This window comes from Echinops telfairi, unplaced genomic scaffold, assembly GCF_000313985.2.
Source record: "Echinops telfairi isolate 266 unplaced genomic scaffold, ASM31398v2 ScPeMD7_4225;HRSCAF=4972, whole genome shotgun sequence".
Taxonomy (NCBI): domain Eukaryota; kingdom Metazoa; phylum Chordata; class Mammalia; order Afrosoricida; family Tenrecidae; genus Echinops; species Echinops telfairi.
The window spans coordinates 15,991,434-16,008,350 of NW_022108124.1; the positions used below are offsets into that span (position 1 = coordinate 15,991,434).

General features: G+C 49.2%; 1 protein-coding gene across 1 annotated transcript in view; it reads right to left on the bottom strand.

Annotated features, from left to right (window-relative positions):
- Window positions 1-3,468, bottom strand: part of ULK4 (unc-51 like kinase 4) — a 606,607-nt gene extending 603,139 nt beyond the window's left edge. Inside the window, exons 1-2 of the mRNA XM_030886939.2 lie at window positions 3,376-3,468; window positions 3,065-3,264 (exon numbers count right to left, since the gene is read on the bottom strand). Coding sequence (XP_030742799.2) covers window positions 3,065-3,202 — 138 coding nt within the window. The 5' untranslated portion in view covers window positions 3,203-3,264; window positions 3,376-3,468. The remainder of the gene's footprint in view (window positions 1-3,064; window positions 3,265-3,375) is intronic.
- Window positions 3,469-16,917: the final 13,449 nt, after the last annotated feature.

Sequence of the window (16,917 nt, forward strand, 5' to 3'; positions counted from 1 at the left end):
TGGACAAAGTCTCTGAAGCCCCACCCAATGACCGTTCCCGCATGGGTCTGGTATCAACAGCGGTTCTCAACCTGTGGGTCGAGACCCCTTCGGAGGTCGAACGACCCTTTCACAGGGGTTGCCCGATTCCAACCAGTAGCAAAATGACAGTGATGAGGTGGCACCGAAAATAATTGTATGGTTGCGGGGGTGAGTCGCCCCAACATGAGGAACGATATGAAAGGGTCGCGGCATGCGGAAGGTTGAGAACCACTGATCTAAAGCCTTCGGCTCTAGACTGCCTCCCCGGTCACATACATGCTGTTGTTATCGACCACTGGCAGAGCTTGCTCCGGCCTCATGCCCTCTGGATACTGCTCTGGGTTCCCTCCACTCCCCATACCCAAGACACTCACCTGGCTCACTCCCCCACCTCATTCCGGCCTCTCCCACATCTCACCTGCCCAAGGAGCTCCAACAGCAGCGCTCTTTCCTCCTCCAATGCACCCCCACCGCCCCACCGCCCCACCGCCACCACCACCCCATACACACTACAATATTCTGCCTTATTTTTCTTCATTGGGACCAACATGAATGATCTGTATGACGGTAGGTCTCCCCCCACTCAAAGGGAAGCTTCCTGAGGCAGGCAGGGATTTTGTCTCCTTCGAACTAACTCACTCCTCCCTACCTGGGGCAGAGCCAGGAATGGAGCGGCCACTCACTAAGGACCTGTTGAGGAGATGCGCTCATGAAGCAGGGGCTTTGCCCTCAAGGACCTCGGACAGGGACACAGGCGCAGTGCAGGATGATCCCTGCTGTCACAGGCACGTGTCTACATCATGGCAGTTGAGTTAGTTAATTGTGCCAGCCTGGCCGATAATCACATGTGGGTCTGGTTGAAAGGCGGAGGGATAAATGGGTGGTGAAGCCTCGCCTTTCTAGTTCTCGGGTCTCTTGTTTTGTGATGGTTGCATCGGGTGCAGCTGCCTTAGCAGTTCCCTGCTTCAGCTTGCAAGATGGATTTCCTACAAGACATCCCCAAGGAGAAGCCACATGGATCTATCCCGATGCAGCCCTGGGTGCTGGAGCAGCCATGTGGAGACCCCTGCCAGTGCTGAGATGCTTACACGTTCACTGACTCAGCTTTCCTCCTGCAGTCGGCATTATTGCCTCTGTTTTGTGAGGTGAAGGACTTTGTGGACTGGTGTTGGGTATGGGTTAATGTTGGACTTGTGGGCTTGGGCAGCATTGGGTTGGGATGTTTTCGTGATGCACATTTTCTTTGCATAAAACTCTCTCTTATGCGTGAGTTGCTGTGGATGTGTTTCTCCAAAGTACCTAGACTAATACAGCAGTGTTCAAAAGACGTAACTAGTCAACCACAGGCAGGCACGCCAGCCAGAAAGCTTGGGGCCTCTGGCAGGGCCAGGAGTTACCCTTCCAGTTGTTGAGTGGCCCGGGGGTGTGGCCCGGGTTCTCGGGGAACAGGCCAGAGCAGCTGAGGTGGGTACCCAACAGCTGGAAGCACCGAGCATTTACCAGTGTGGCATGAATCCCCTTTTCGAAGGTGAGCCCCGGGCCCAGGTGGCATGGGAGAGCAGAGGGCAATCTCTGGGGGGTTCTGGGGAGAACCTGCAGGCAGGGGGAAAGAAGAGCGGATTCTTGATGGACTCGGGATGAAAACCGTCGTTCCCAGAGCTGACGTGCACTGTGTGGGAGCTCCCCCGGCCGTGAGGAGGGTACTAGGACTTTCTCACTATGAAGACGGGCGAGACGGAGGCTCTCGCTTTACCAAATTTACTCCGCCAGTGAAGCTGAATCTCTGAATGCTGTGCGGGGTGCCCGAGGGCCCAAACACCCCAGGCAACAGCACATCGACCCAGTGACACGCGTGCATTTGTTCTACAGCTTCTGGCCTGTGTCTCAGTCATCCTTGGTGTCACTTCTCACACTCAGCCTGTGGGGTGGCTGTCACGCACACGGTCAAGAAGAGTGTGGGGACGGAAGAATGTCCCTGGATGCAGAAACCATGGTCCTCTGCCTGCCTCGTGCTGATGCCCAGAGCCCAGGGAGCCTCAGCTTTCTCTGAGATTTATGCACCGCCCACAGCAAAGCTGTCTGGAGTGTCTGCCCTGTGAAAGCAGAGACTGACCTGCCGGAGGCCGCTCCTGCCCTTGTGTGTCCGTGGTCTGGGAAGAGAAGCGAGGCGGGGATCCAGGCTTGTCCTCACTGGCCGCTCAAAGGCTTGCCTGCATGCCTGCCCTCTAGGTCTCTAGCTCATGGAAACACTGACATCTCAGACCTTGCAGAAGTGTCAAAATGCCATAGCCACTGTGCTGAGTGTACTCGCTGCTCCCCACTGGGGTCAATATGACCAGTTTGCCTCGCAGTTGGGAGAGATCTGTTGGACCAGAGCACCCATTCCTCCTTGACCGTAAAGGGGGCGGCAGAAGTAGGCTAAGGACCAATGACAGAGTAGGGGGTTCACTTCATTGACCCCCACCTCCTCGCTGCATAGCTGTTGCCACCGTGTTCCCATGGATGTCAAGGTGTTGCCGGGGGCTGACTACGTACATCTCGCCTCTCTTCCCTTCCTGGCTGTCTCTCTCTCTCTTCCCCATGCATTTTGTAGTCCACAAACGACTAGGATACGCTAGGAGCCACCGTAAAAGAGGGTTAACTAAGAGCCAGGCACTGTGCTAAGTGCTTATAGTTCCTTCTTTAGCTCCCACGAGCCTAAAAGGCTGGGCTGTCCCAAGAACCCCAGGCTACGCAGCACAAACGCAAGCTCGTCCTTCCTGCAGAAGGCAAATTCACGTTCACATGCTGAATTTGAGGAAGCAACTGACCTCGTATACAATATTGTTTCCCGCACTCTTCACGAAACAAAACAGAAGAGGCTGACTGCGTGGGAAGGTGCAGTCCTCCGTGTTCAGAACAGAAGGTTGACCACCCTTTCCAGAGGGAGCGTGTGGCGCCTGCTGCAGAGAGCCCACTGGCCTCTGGCGACAGGGCACATGTTCTACCTGAGTACAGCCCTTTCATTCCCTGATGGAAGGGGAAACGCAAACACTGGACTCACCCAATTGGTTATTTCCGGTCTCTTGCACTTCTCAGTACACAGAATAGCTACGAAATTGATGGTTCCCTTTCGCCGCCCTTTATACACCACGGTCTTGCTTCCCCTGCCAATCTCCTCGTAAAGAATGAAGTTTTCCATCTCTGGGCCGCCTGCTCACACACTGGGCTGAGGAAATGACAGCCTACCAGCATCCCCAGCTCCTGGAAAGAAAACCGAACAAAATTGCCATTTATCAATGCCTGCTGGTTGTGCAATCAGCCTAGGATATTTAGTAGCTAAGTTGAAGTAGTCTATAAGTTCGGAAAATTCACCTTCAAGTACTGAACACAAGTCTTTCTTGGTGTAGAAGGATAAAACTATAGGTCAGAATAAGCCAAGGCCTGTCAGTCAAGACCGTTCCACTATCATGCATCACTCGGGGAGTGGACGAGATTTCAGGCAATGGATCACGATACCCTTTTTACTTTGTTACAACGGAAAGCTGGTACAATGGAGAACACACTGTCTCAGCATCCAAGTGGTGGAACAATATCTGCGCCACCTGCACCTCATGACAGAGACAATGTGTGAGAAAATATTTTATAAACAAATATAGATAACACTTCTCTCTGAACCACAGAGGCTGTAAGAGTGGATCCAAATATTGGGTTAACTCCAAGGCTTGATTATGAGCCAAACTTGGAGCTCATGGGTCAAATCCAGCCTACTTTTATCAAGAAAGCTCTATCAGAGCGCAGATAGCCACCGGTCCGTGTATGGACTAAGGGTGCTTTGGGGGTTCTAATGGCAGAGTTGAGTGACTGCTCCACAGATTGTGTGGCCTGAAGAAACCCTACAATATTTAGTATCTGGGTCTTTACAGAAACCTGAATAAGCCTGATAACTCTTGCTCTTAATTTAAAAAGAAGAAAAACTTTAATCGAACATTTCACCCTTCATCTAGAACATAACCAGTAAAACAAATTCATTTTCTTGGCCAATATAAGCCCTTCATTTTCATAAGTAAATGAGGGTTTGGTGTAGTATTTTATCAGAACAGCGTTCATCTTGGAAGGAAAACAGCTGAGTTCATATCATAAGACAAACAGAGCAGGGGAAAGTATTAATTCAGATAAAAACAATCTTTCATAAACTGGTAATTCATTGGGAGGATTGTATATGCCAGCTAGACCTCAAAAGCACACACCTACATTCTATCCAGGATTATGGGCTCCAGAACAAAAGTTTTCAATGACCTGGGGGGTGCCGAGTAATTTATTTTCTTTCTAAAAAGGGGATAGTAGGCCAAATACGTTTGGGAACCTGTGTGTTGCACTGTAAGAAATCATTCCAAGAAATTGTCTGTGTTAGTCTGGGTAGACTAGAGAAACAAATTCATAGAGACACTCATATTTGTATGAGAGCCTTATATACAAGAGCAAATGAATATTGAGAAAACAACCCAGTCCAGATCAAGTCTATAAGTCCGATACCAATCTATAAATTCTTCTTCTCATGAAACACATGAAATGACACCGAATGTAGGACAATCACAGGCCAGTGAGTGAGAAGTCTATTGGATCCAGAGGCAGTGGAAGCATCTCAGCGCTGCTGTGGGTCTCCATGTGGCTCTTCCAGCTCCAGGGCTCTCACTACCATCAGCATACCTCCATGTGTCTTGTCAGTAGAAAGTCTCTAAGGGAGAGCCTGTGTCCGGCCTCCAGCAAACTATTTATCTCCTTAGCAACTCCAAATGAGGTCATCAAGCTGCAACCTGATTGACAGGCTAAACTCCACCCCTTCACTCTTAATCCTCTCAAATTGACAACAGATTATACAACTACCACATGGTCCAAGAGGATTTTCTTGTTATCGGTGACTTATGTTCCTAAATGAAATTTAAAACAAATCGCTTTGAGAAGCAACAAATCCCACAAGGAAGAAACAGACCAACCCCTGTGATCACAAGGTGTCCACAGGATCAGGGATCAGGCATCAGAAAACCCAAAACAAACAACCATTTTGATGCAAACGAGGGGGGTTGGAATGGAGACCCAAAGCCCACCTGTAGACAACTGGACATCCCCTCACAGAAGGGGCACAAGGAAGGGACGAGCCAGCCAGGGTGCAGTATAGCACTGACAAAACACTAACATCCCTCTAGTTCTTTAATGCTTCCTCCCCCTCCATCCCCCACCACCCTCACTATTATGACCCAAGTTCTATCTTACAAATCTGGGCATGTACACTGGTACAGAAAGAGCTCTCAACATACAGAATCGAGGACAGATAAACCCCTTAAGGCCAACAATGAGTAGTGATGCCATGAGGATCGGGGGAAGGTGAGTGGAAAAGGGGGGAAAAGGGGGGAAACCATTGCAATGAGTGACTTACAAAGCCCCCGCCCCCCAACCAAAAGGGGGACGAACAGAAACATAGGTGAAAGGAGACAGATGATGTAAAATATGAAAATAAAAATAACTTATAAATTATCAAGGGTTCACAAGGGTGAGAGGGTCAGAGAGGGAAGGGAAAAAAGAGGAGCTGATACCAAGGGCTCCAGTAGAAAGAAAATGTTTTGGAAATGATGATGGCAACATATGTACAAATATGCTCGATACAACTAATGTATGGGTTGTGATAAGAGCTGTAAGAGCCTCCAATAAAATGATTTAAAAAATAAGGAAAAATTTAAAAAGAGCTGTAACAGCCCCAATAAAATGACTTATTAAAGAAAAGAAGAAGGAAGAAATCCCTTTGAATTAAAACCGTAACCAAGCAGTGAGCCCATGGGTGCTCAAGTTTCCTTTGAGGGTGATGAAAGTGTGCTGGAATCAAACAATGAGGACAGAGGCACAACTTTGTGAGCCGACTAAAAACCCACAAATTAGACATTTTAAAGGGGTGATGGTTGTGGTATATGAATTAGATCTCCATTTTCTTTAAGGACGTAAGAGAATGTCTCATTGAAGTCATTTGAGTACTAAAAGGCCTGGTTTCATATTTCTTTTAATGAAAAAAGGTTTTACTACACACCCAGGACATCCAACAAGTAGCCTTCTTCTCTGTAAAACACATTCATTAGAAAGAACCAATTCTGATTCCTGATCCACCAAAAATGCCCCCTTTAACAGGAGTAATGATGTGTCAAAACCAAAGCCCACCACCATGGACCACATTCCGATTCACAGCAACCCCATACAACAGTGGATAACTGCTCCACAGGGGGTCCTGAAGCCATAAATCTTTACAGGAGCAGCCTGCCTCGTGTTTCTCAGGTAAAGTGCCCAGTGCTTTCCACTGCGGACCTTGTGACTAATCACCCCACACATAACTGACCATGCCTCCGCGGCTCCTTGCACGATTTTGGAGAGGGACTAGAATGTCCAGTCCGGTGTCCAAGGCCATCATCTTTATCGAAGCAGACGGCCACATCTTTTTCTCCCTGGTGGCTGGAAGGGTTCAATCCCTTTGGTTGGTAGCCAAACCCTTTAACCACTGCGCTACCTGGGCTCCTTTGCAGGTTAACAGACAGGAACGGTTTAAAAACTGATGAAGACTAAGTGGTGGGGTTTGGGAATGCACAGGTATGCTAGAAAACTTAGTATAGAAAGAAATAATGACATAGAAATAATGACTTATTTCTCAAAGAAATAATGACTTATAGGAGGAGAGTGGCTACCGTGAGGGGTGGTGACTTGGATGGGTCAACAGTAATGGTTTCTGGGGCTGGCACAGTGCTGTTTGCTGACCTATGTGTCATATGGATTTCCGAGAACGTGCCTTTGTGAGAACTTGTCTTCCGTATTTTTCATCGGGTCGCTATGGGTCAGAGTGAACTTGATAGCAGTGAGGTGTTTTGGTGGTACAGGATCTCACTGTGGGAGATGCATTGGGCTGCAAGTCAAAAGGTCGGCTGTTCAATCCTACCAGCCTCTGAGGGTCTGGGATGAGTCAGTCCGCTCCAGTGGAGATGTTTGGGCTTTGAAACCCTAGACAAGGTCGACAGACACAGAATCCACTAGATGGAAAGGGAATATCGGGTTGCTATGAGTCGGCATCTGCTCAAGGGCTCACTCGTAGCACAGTCTCATCTTTCTCCTGCAGAGTGGCTGGTTGGGTTTGAACTGCCGACCTTCTGGTGGGCTTAATCCACGGGACCACCAGGGCTCCTTCTACTCAAGTCCCAACCGGCTACAAGTTCGCCTGGGAAGCATCCGAGAAGCCAGAATCAAAGCAAACGCACATCGGTGCGAATGAGCCATTTAGGATTCGGGGGACGACAAGTCTTACAGTTAACAAACTGAGCGCCCCACCTTCGCCCAGACTCCCGGGCCAGCGCCATCGGCATCCCCCGGGAAATTCTCCTCCCCGACCTGCGCCGCACAGAACGGAACTCTGGAGGTGCGGCCGGGCGATGGAGATGTCGGCACGCCCCCGGAACGCAGCTGCGCGCCCAATTTTGAGGACAGCTGGCAAGATCGGCCACCAGCGGGGACTCGGCCGGCCGCCCCCCCTTGCGGCATTTGACAGGTGAATTCCCTTCGGGATTTGAGCTGGAGCGGACCCCCGAAAGCGCCGGCTCCGAACCGCTCCGTAAGCCGCCCCCGGGTCCCTCTCTAGCACACTGGCGGCCTTCCGTGCCTCGCAGCGGCCCGCGAGTATGGCTCCCCCTAGGGGGTGGGAGGTAAAACCCCGAGGCTGGGGCGTCCGCAAAGCGTCTCCCAAGCCCGGATCCCCTCCGCACCCAAGTTCTGCAGAGGAACTTCGTGGGCCCTGAACCAGAGCCAAAAAGAAAGTTAGGTGGACGGTTCGATTTGTTGACAGCAAAGTAGGACCATCAGCGAGGCGGGCGGGGGAAAGGGCGCGGGACTACGCGGGGCCCGCACAGGGAGGGGTGCGACGCCCAATAGGTCTACGCTCTCTCCCGCGCCCGCCGAGCGAGACACAAAACCGGATCGTGGCCGCACAAACCGCCACCGACGCGTACCTGGTCGCTCGATGGCTAGAAGATGCGCCTCCGCTCCGCGACTCGGCGGATGCTGGCGCCGCGGCGCCCCCTCCTGAAAGAGTCCACCAGAAAAAGAGCGGGGGACAATATCTAGAACGGACTGAAGCGCGCGGCCGCCGCATCCAGCCGGCCGGCCCCAGCGCCCCCTCTGCGCTTGGACTCGCCCGTCTCGTTTCCAGGGCAGCACGCAGAACGCCGGAAGAAGCGCGCGGCTCTGATTGGCTGAGCGGCGTGTGTTTCTATTGGTGGAGGCCCGGAAGCGCGAACAGTGAGGGAGACTCAACCCTAAAGCGCATACCCTTCCTTACGACAAGCTCACCCGGCTTGGGCATGTAGTGGAGGGAGCCTGGAGGCGCCGCGGCTTGAAGGGCCCAGTACCTCTGTGTTTCGATTTCGATGCGAGACGAGGCGCCGAGACAGGAGTCTTCAAGGATTTTGCGTACCCGTGGTGGCAAATCTGGGGTTTACTAGGCGCCCTGGAGACGTAGTGGATACCACAAGGTCAGCAGTTCGAAACCACCAGCTGCTCCTCCGTAAAAAGATAATGTTTTCTACTCCCATAAAGAGTTACAGTCGGATAAACCCACCCTGGGCAGTTCAACCCTGTCGTATAAGGTCACAATGAGGTGGAATAGACTTTAGGAGTAGTGAGTGCGTGAGCCTGAGCCCTGATGACGTACGTGTTTGGCTACTAACCATAAGGTCAAGAGTTCGAAAACCCCTCGGGCTCATGGGGAGAAAGACGAGGCTTGCACTCCCATAAAGAGTTCAAAAGCTCTCTGTACCATTGAGTCTGTGCCAACTCATAGCGCGCCTATGGAACAGTGAAACTGTCCCCGTGGGTTTGGGAGACTGTAACCCTTGAATGGAGTAGAAAGTCTAGTCTTCCAATGGAGCAGCTGCTGGTTGTTTGCAACTGCTCTCCTTGCAGTTAGCAGCCCAACACATAACCACTAAGCCACACCTTGTTGAAGAATCACAGCCTCAGAAACTCACAGGGGTGGTTCTACCCTGTGCTTCGGGGTCCCTGTGGGTCGGAACCTACTTGATGGCAGTGAGTGTTTGTTTGTTTGTTTGTTTGTTTGTTTGTTTGTTTGTTTGTTTTTAGGAACCCTGGTATCGTAGTGGTTACCCTTTAGTAAAGGTTTCAGTTTGAAACCACCAGGTGCTTCGTTAGAAAAAGATGAGTCGCGGCCTCAGAAGCCCACAGGAACAGTTCTATCTTTAAGGTCGCTATCAGTGGAAATCAACTCGATGTCAGTGAAGTTTTTTTAGTTTGATGGAGCTTGGGAGCTGTTATTTTCTTCTCTTCATTGCAACCCTTTCCATTCTTCCTTCGCCCTCCAAGGGCTACGGCAGATCTGGTGGCATAGAGTGGGTCAGGATAGATGACAGAATATTGATCTGGCTGTGTAATTAACACTGGCTGATGGTGTTATTATTATCTGACTTCCTCGAGTGGGGATCGACTCGAAGGCACAGAGCAATAACCAAACCCTTCTACGCTGAGCCCTGTGAAACCACACCACGTCTAGTGTTATAGGCTGCTGTTTCCTACTCAGGAAACCCAGGTGGCACAGCCAGCTAAGGGTTGGGCTGCTAACAACTTCAGACCCTCCCATGACTCCTCTGGAGAAACCAAGCTATCTGCTGCCGTAAAGATTTACAGCCTTGGAATCAACTCAGTGGCAGCGGGTTTTGTTTATGTTGGGATAACTCTACTCATTACGAAGCACAATATTCCATTTGTTAGAGTTGATGGACCCTCTTTTCCCACATCCACACTGACTTAGGCTGGGTTCACCACAGGGACAAAACCAGTATCCAGTGACACTTATCTACGTACAAGAAAGAACGTCATATCAGGAGCTGATTATCCAGAAGGCATCCCGACCCCAGTCCAGAAGTCAGATGCTAGTCCAGAAGTCCTTCCTCAGACTCCCGTAGCCGTAGCCACGTACTGATGACACAGAATGGTGAATCTGGAAGCAGAAGAGCGTAGGTCGGTGGGTGCAGAGTCACGTAGATCCAGAGTTGGTGGAAGCAGGACGGGGCACCAGCATCAGTGTTGGTAGCAGAGTCCTAGCAGGCGGAGTGGCAGAGGAAGCAGCTCCTAGCACCTCTCCCTCAGGCCAAAAGGTTTATGACACTAACGAGGCGCCATCAGGCTGTGATATCACTGACTGATTGAACTCCACCCCTAGCCAGGAGTGTCCAGTTGACATAAAATCATCTATCACGCGCCTCACTAAAAACATATAAGTGAGAGATTTATTTCCAGGAAATGGATCATGCAGTTGTGGAGTCTGGCAAGTCCCAAGTTCATGGGTTAGATGTCTCCTAGCTCACATGCCAGTGGCCGGACAAGCCCTACAACCCCAAATCTGCAGGTCAGCAGGCTACGTACAGGCTCGTGTCCCCAGAACTGGAGGTCAGATAATGATGCATCAATACAGGATCAAGAGAGGGCAATCTTTGTGAGAACGTTCAAATGAGGGGGCTTCCAAAATTCTGTAGAGACGTTTCATCACATTTAGTTCCGTTTTTATCCATGAACGTTTTAAGCTCACTTGCATCTATTGGATGCAAGCCACAGACCCCGGGAAACTTCCCTTTGGACTGATTGGCTTTTCACATTAGATCACAAAAAAGATGACTGCATCTGCTAAACCACGGAGAACTGTGGACTAGCTGACACATAACCTTGTCACAGGCAAGCCTTAGAAACCAGGTGATTTGCCTCGCTGGGTACAAGGCTTACCTCCCAAACCTGTAGACATCCGATATCCTCCGATGGCTGTGCTCAGAAGTAGCAGCTCCAGAACCGCCCGGGGAAAGGATATTCCTCCAAATGATAATTGTCTCTTGCTACTAGGTTAGAAATGATCATCAGAAAATGTTTTTATAGTTATCTGATTTTCCCCCCACTGCTCCTATCTATTGGCAAGCATCCTGAACATGGGCAACTGATGTGTGCATTTCCTGAGAAAGCATGAAATATTCATGCTTCATTCAAGATTCATTCAGATTCATTCGAGTCATTCAGCAGAGCATAAATGCCACCTGAGCTCCTGCCCCGACACACTGCTTGACCAAACTCACTTCTTATGGCCGTCTAGGAGCACTTTTGTGGGTTTGATTTAGTGATTGTGGAACCTTGGTGGTCCAGTGGATTAAGCACTGGGCTGCTAAACACAAGGTCAGTGGGTCAAACCCACCAGCCACCCCACAGGAGAAAGATGCAGTTTCCTGTGCCCATGACAGCCTGGGCGGCACTGTGGGACAGTTCTGCTCCGTCCTGTAGGATCTCTACATCGGTGGGGTTTGTGCAATAATTGGAGTCATGAGTGGTGCAAACAGTGAGCTAACCAAAAGTTTGGAGGCTTAAGTCCCCACACAGAAACCTCTGCAGAAACACCTGGTGACCTTCTGAAAAGCAAGCCCTTGAATATCCTGTAGAGCTTGATGCTACAGGTATGTACATGAGGCCACCGTGAGGCCATGAGGTAGAAGCAGCTAATGACAACTGGAAGCTAGCTTTTGTAATGGCTCTCACTATCATTTCCCAAGACGCTTTGGTATGTAAAGTGTTTCCCCCTAATTGAGGAAGGCAGACCATCTGATGAACTAAAAGTAGCCCATTCTGACCAAATGTACTGAAGAACACTTCAAGAACAAGGAAGGGAACCCAATTAGTAGTGACAATATATAGGGTTTAACTCTTAATATGGGAATAACTATTCATAATCTAAGAGTTAATATTTGACACAGTCTTAGAGAGTGGTGCCCAGCAGAGATGCCCAGGCCATGTAGCATGGAGTCAGACAGGGCACCTGGGAAAGGCCCTGTCCTGGTCCTCCCAGAGTCATTGTGGATCACGATGCAAATGAGGAACCCGGAAGGGAAATGGAAACAGGAAACAGGGAGGGAGGGAGAGAAGTAGGTAAGGTTACATTAAGGCGATTGCAATCAATGACAGGAAGCAAAGCCTGCACGGACTGCGGAATGGAAAACTGGTGTGCCCTGTGAGCCTTCACCGAGTTTGCAATGCAAGGTTTTTTAAAAAGATAAAAAGAGTGTCAGCGATTAAAAAAACAAACAGATGAGGACCCGATTACCTGAAATTTGCCACAAAGCCTCGGGGAGCCTCACTGACACAACTGACTTGACATGGAAACTAGCGTGGCCCTAGGGAGCGCTGAAGGGAAGCTGCATCCGATGGAAATTCTGAGATGTGTCTGGGACACACAAAGCCTTTGGCTTCCGACAAGCAGAAGATCCGTGGCAGAAGCAACCAGTCCAGACTCAGCCACCAAGGCCGAGTCCTGGGGCATTGAGTCCTCAGCTTGGAGATGGGGAAAAGGAATTCCACTGCCACCACCCACCTACAGGATGCCACCCAGAGCCGTATCTCACTAGAGGGATCTTTACTTTCAAGATGAAACTTAGATATATTTTCTAAGCAACACAGACAAAGGTCTGGGGCAGGTGGGGAGGAGAGGAAATGCAGAGAAAACTAGAAAAATAGGTAAGAGGATGCCTTCCCATTGGCAAGACTCCTTGCTTGGGCCCCTCGGGGATCTCCAGTAATCCTGTCTCTTCCACCAGTTCCACACACACACTAGAGGAAGTGCTTCCACGAATCCTAAGCCCACTGACAGCCCTCCCACACTGACCTGTGTTGAGGACCAGTCAGCTGGGCAATTCATGCTCTCAATAAAACACTAAACTGCTCACCACAGGTTCAAACCCCCTGCCCCCTCCCCAGCTGCTCCATAGGGGAAGAGGAGTCTGTCTACTCCTGTAAAAATGTGTAGCCTCCACCAAAGGGCATTTATAGACGTCTAATACAAGCATGTATAGATGTAAATCTGTTTATATATAATGACAGGGGAATCGATCTATGTACATATATTTATAAAGTATTAAGGCAACAGATGGACAGTCTGGGTAGACTAGAGAAACAAATTCATAAACACTCATATGTGTATAAGAAAGAGCAATTGAATATTGAGAAAACATCTCAGCCCAGTCTAGATCAAGTCCATAAGTCCAATATTAGCCCATATGTCCAATACCAATCTATAAAGTCTTCTTCAGACTCATGAAACACATGCAATGATGCCAAATGCAGGAAGATCACAAGCCAGTGGGTGGGAAATTTTGTGGATCCAGTGACGTTGTAAGCATCTCAGCAGTGGTAGGGGTCTCCACATGGCTTCTCCATGATCCCAGGGCACTAGAGTAGTTCCATGTGTCTTGTCAGCTGCAATGTCTCCCAGTCTCCCAGGGAGTCAGCCAGAGAGAGTGTGTGTTTCTCCTGCCTCCAAGGAGGAATACCAGAGTTCCCAGGATACTTAGGAGAAGTCCATGCCCACAAAGAGGTCTCCTTGGCTATATCCTGATTGACAGGCTAGACTTCACCCCTTCACTCTTAATCCTCAAGTTGACACCAGATTATGTAACTACCACAGGCTTCTACTGAAGTACTCCCTCAGTGCAAGAACACTTTGTTCTATTAACCTGGCATTCCATGTTGCTCACCTTCCTGACAAAGCAGGTACATAAGCAAATGTGGTGAGGAAAGCTGATGGTGCCCAGCTATCAAAAGATACAGCATCTGGGGTCTTAAAGGCTTGAAGGTAAACAAGTGGCCATCTAGCTCAGAAGCAACAAAGCCCACATGGGAAAAGCACACCAGCCTGTGTGATCATGAGGTGTCAAAGGGATCAGGTAACAGGCATCAAAGAACAAAAATCATATCATGGTAAATGAGGGGGAGTGCAGAATGGTGACCCAAAGCCCATCTGGAGGCAACTGGACATCCCCTTACAGAAGGGTCATGGGGAGGAGACAAGCCAGTCAGGGCGCAGTGTAGGAAAGATGAAACATACAACTTTCCTCTAGTTCTTTAATGCTTCCTCCCCACCCACTATCATGATCCCAATTCTACCCTACAAATCTTGCCAGACCAGAGAATGTACACTGGTACAGATAAGAGCTCACAACACAGGGAATCCAGGACAGGTAATCCCCTCAGGACCAATAATGAGAGTAGTAATACTAGGAGGGTATGGGAAAGGGGGGGTGGGAAGTAAGGGGGAACTGATCACAATGATCGATATATATCCCCCTCCCAGAGGGATGGACAACAGAAAAGTGGGTGAAGGGAGACAGCAATCGGTGTAAGATATGAAAAAAATAATAATTTATGAATTATCCAGGGCTCATGAGGGAGAGAGGGTGGGGGAGGAAGGGAAAAAATGAGGAGCTGATACCAAGGGCTCAAGTAGAAAGAAAATGTTTTGAGACTGATGATGGCGTCTGGGGCCTTAAAGACTTGGAGTTAAACAAGTGGTCATCCAGCAGAGAAGCGATAAAGCCCACATGGAAGAAGCACACCAGGCTGTGTGATCATGAGGTTTCGATGGGAAGAGGCATCCCAAGTTCAAAAAACAGGCAACCAAATCAATATGAAGAGGACTGAATGTAGTGGGGACCCAGAGTCCACCAGCAAGACAATTCAACAGTCCCCTTAGTAGGGTCTCACAGAACGAAGGATAAATCCAGGGTGCAGTGGGCACTGATGGACCACATCACTATCCTCTAGTTCTTTAAGACTGCCTCCCCTTACTCTTGAGGTCCGTACGTGATCTACCTCATTGGTCATGTTAGACTTGGGTATGTTCATTGTACCTTTAAGATCGGGCAGTACATGGCAATCAAAATAGATGACCCTTCAGAGACAGTGATTTAATTAGCTGTTATATTTCTTCTTCCTGTATAAACCTATCCTCATATATATATATATACATAAAATCCTAAGAGTCCTGGTTTCATTTGTCTAAAGAACCCTGCCTAACACAGATGCTGTAGGAGTGGAAGGATCAGAGAGCAGGCAACTCCACCTGGATGAGCAGCAAGCATTTGGGCCACCGTGTTGATGTTCAGTGTTGACCAGTTGGTTCCAAACCATAGAGGCCCCATGCACAACCAAATGGAACAGAACACTAGGCAGCCCTGCACCGTCCTCACACTTGATGGTATGTTATATGTTTGAGCCCATAGTGGCAGCCACTGTGTCAGTCCATCTCATTGAGAGTCTCCCTCCTTTTGGATGACGCTCCATTGGACCAGCATGATGGGTCCTTCTCCAGGGGTGGCCCCACTGATAAGAAGTCCAAAGTGCATGAGATGGAGGCTCGCCATTCTCATTTCTAGGGAGAAGGAGCATCCTGGCTCTATTTTTCCAAATCACGAATGCACCTCCCGTTTGACGCAGCCTTCCTCGTCCAGGAATCCATCTGACAGCTATATTTTCATCTTGGCAAAATGGCATGGACAGTCTTTCTTGCAGCAGGATTTGTAACTAACCCCCCCCAAAAAAAAACAAAAAAACAAAAGCCCTGTGAACTTGAAGCACCTGCTGATGAAGATCAAAGGTTTCAGCCTTTGATGTAGAATATAGCTTCATGTAAATAAAACAAAAATCCTCACAACTGGATCAATGGGTAACATTATACTAAGTGGAGACAAGATCAAAATTGTCAAGGATCTCATCTTGCTTGGATCCACAATCGATACAGTCAAAACATCAAGCCAGTAAATCAGCTGCTAAAGACCTCTTTCAAGTGTTGAAAGGTAAGAGCACTGCTGTGAAGACCAGGGTGTGCCTGACTCCAGCCAGGGCATCGTCAGTTGCCTCAGATGCAGGTGAATGTTGGAATAAGGAAGTCTGAAAAGAATGGATAAGGTTGGATTACGGTGCCGGCAACGAATATCGAAAGTACCATGGACTGCCAAAAGAGCAAACAACTGCCTCGGAAGAAGTACAACCAGAATGATCCTTACAAACAAGAATGGTGAGACTCCGTCTCCCGTCGTACTTTAGACCTGCTGTCAGGAGAGACCGGTCACCGAACCAGGACGTCGTGAAAAAGAGGACGGCCCTCCACAACATGGATTGGCACCGTGGCTGCAACTGTGGGCTCGGCATAACAACAGCTGTGAGCCTGGCACAGAACTGGGTAATGTACCATTCTGGTGAACGGAGGGTGGCAATGAGGTGGAACCAACCTGCTGGTACCTATCAACAACAGCCGCCTCTGGGGAAACGTCACTGTATACTCACAACCAAATGAGAGTGTTTACAAACAGGCAAGTAACACCCTAGTATGATTCTGGAGATAGTTTTAAGCCTATACATTCCCTGAAATGGGCTCCTGACCTGAGAGGCCCCTGGAGCACCCTTTGATTTCCATTGTTTGTGGAGAAAGGGCTCCAAAGACTTAAAGAGGAAAAACTAAACGGATTGCGGGTAGAAACTCTCCTAACCTCCAGAGATAGTTAGGTTCCGTGTCAGTAGGCTGGGCCAGGGTTCTCAGTGGTTTGACAGTCACTACCTGGTAATCCTGCGTGATGTGATTGAACGCAATGTAATCGGTTCTGTAATGGGATCTGCTACGAGCACGGTGTCTGGTCTAAGAGGATTAAGGTGAGATAAAGACTCTAACTCAGAGGACAGCCCTGATCCACTCAATTGAAGAGATGTTTTGGGGGGGCCTGGCCTGCTGCCAACATAAGTGGAGGTGGCTGCCAAGGTCCTTAAAGATACACAGCTGTGGGGCCCACAGGGCATTTCTACTCTGTCCCATCGAGTCACCCAAGTCAAAATCAACTCAAAGGAGTGAATTTGATTAGGTTTGATTAGGTTTGATTTTCGAATCTAGGATAAACCCAGATGGGGCTTGAGTGTTCAACCAAAATGTTGGCACTTTGAACCCAGCAGCTGCTCTGAGGAAGAAATCCGGCGATTAAAGACTACAACCTTGGTGTTGGATCCCAATGAGATTGACTAACCCAC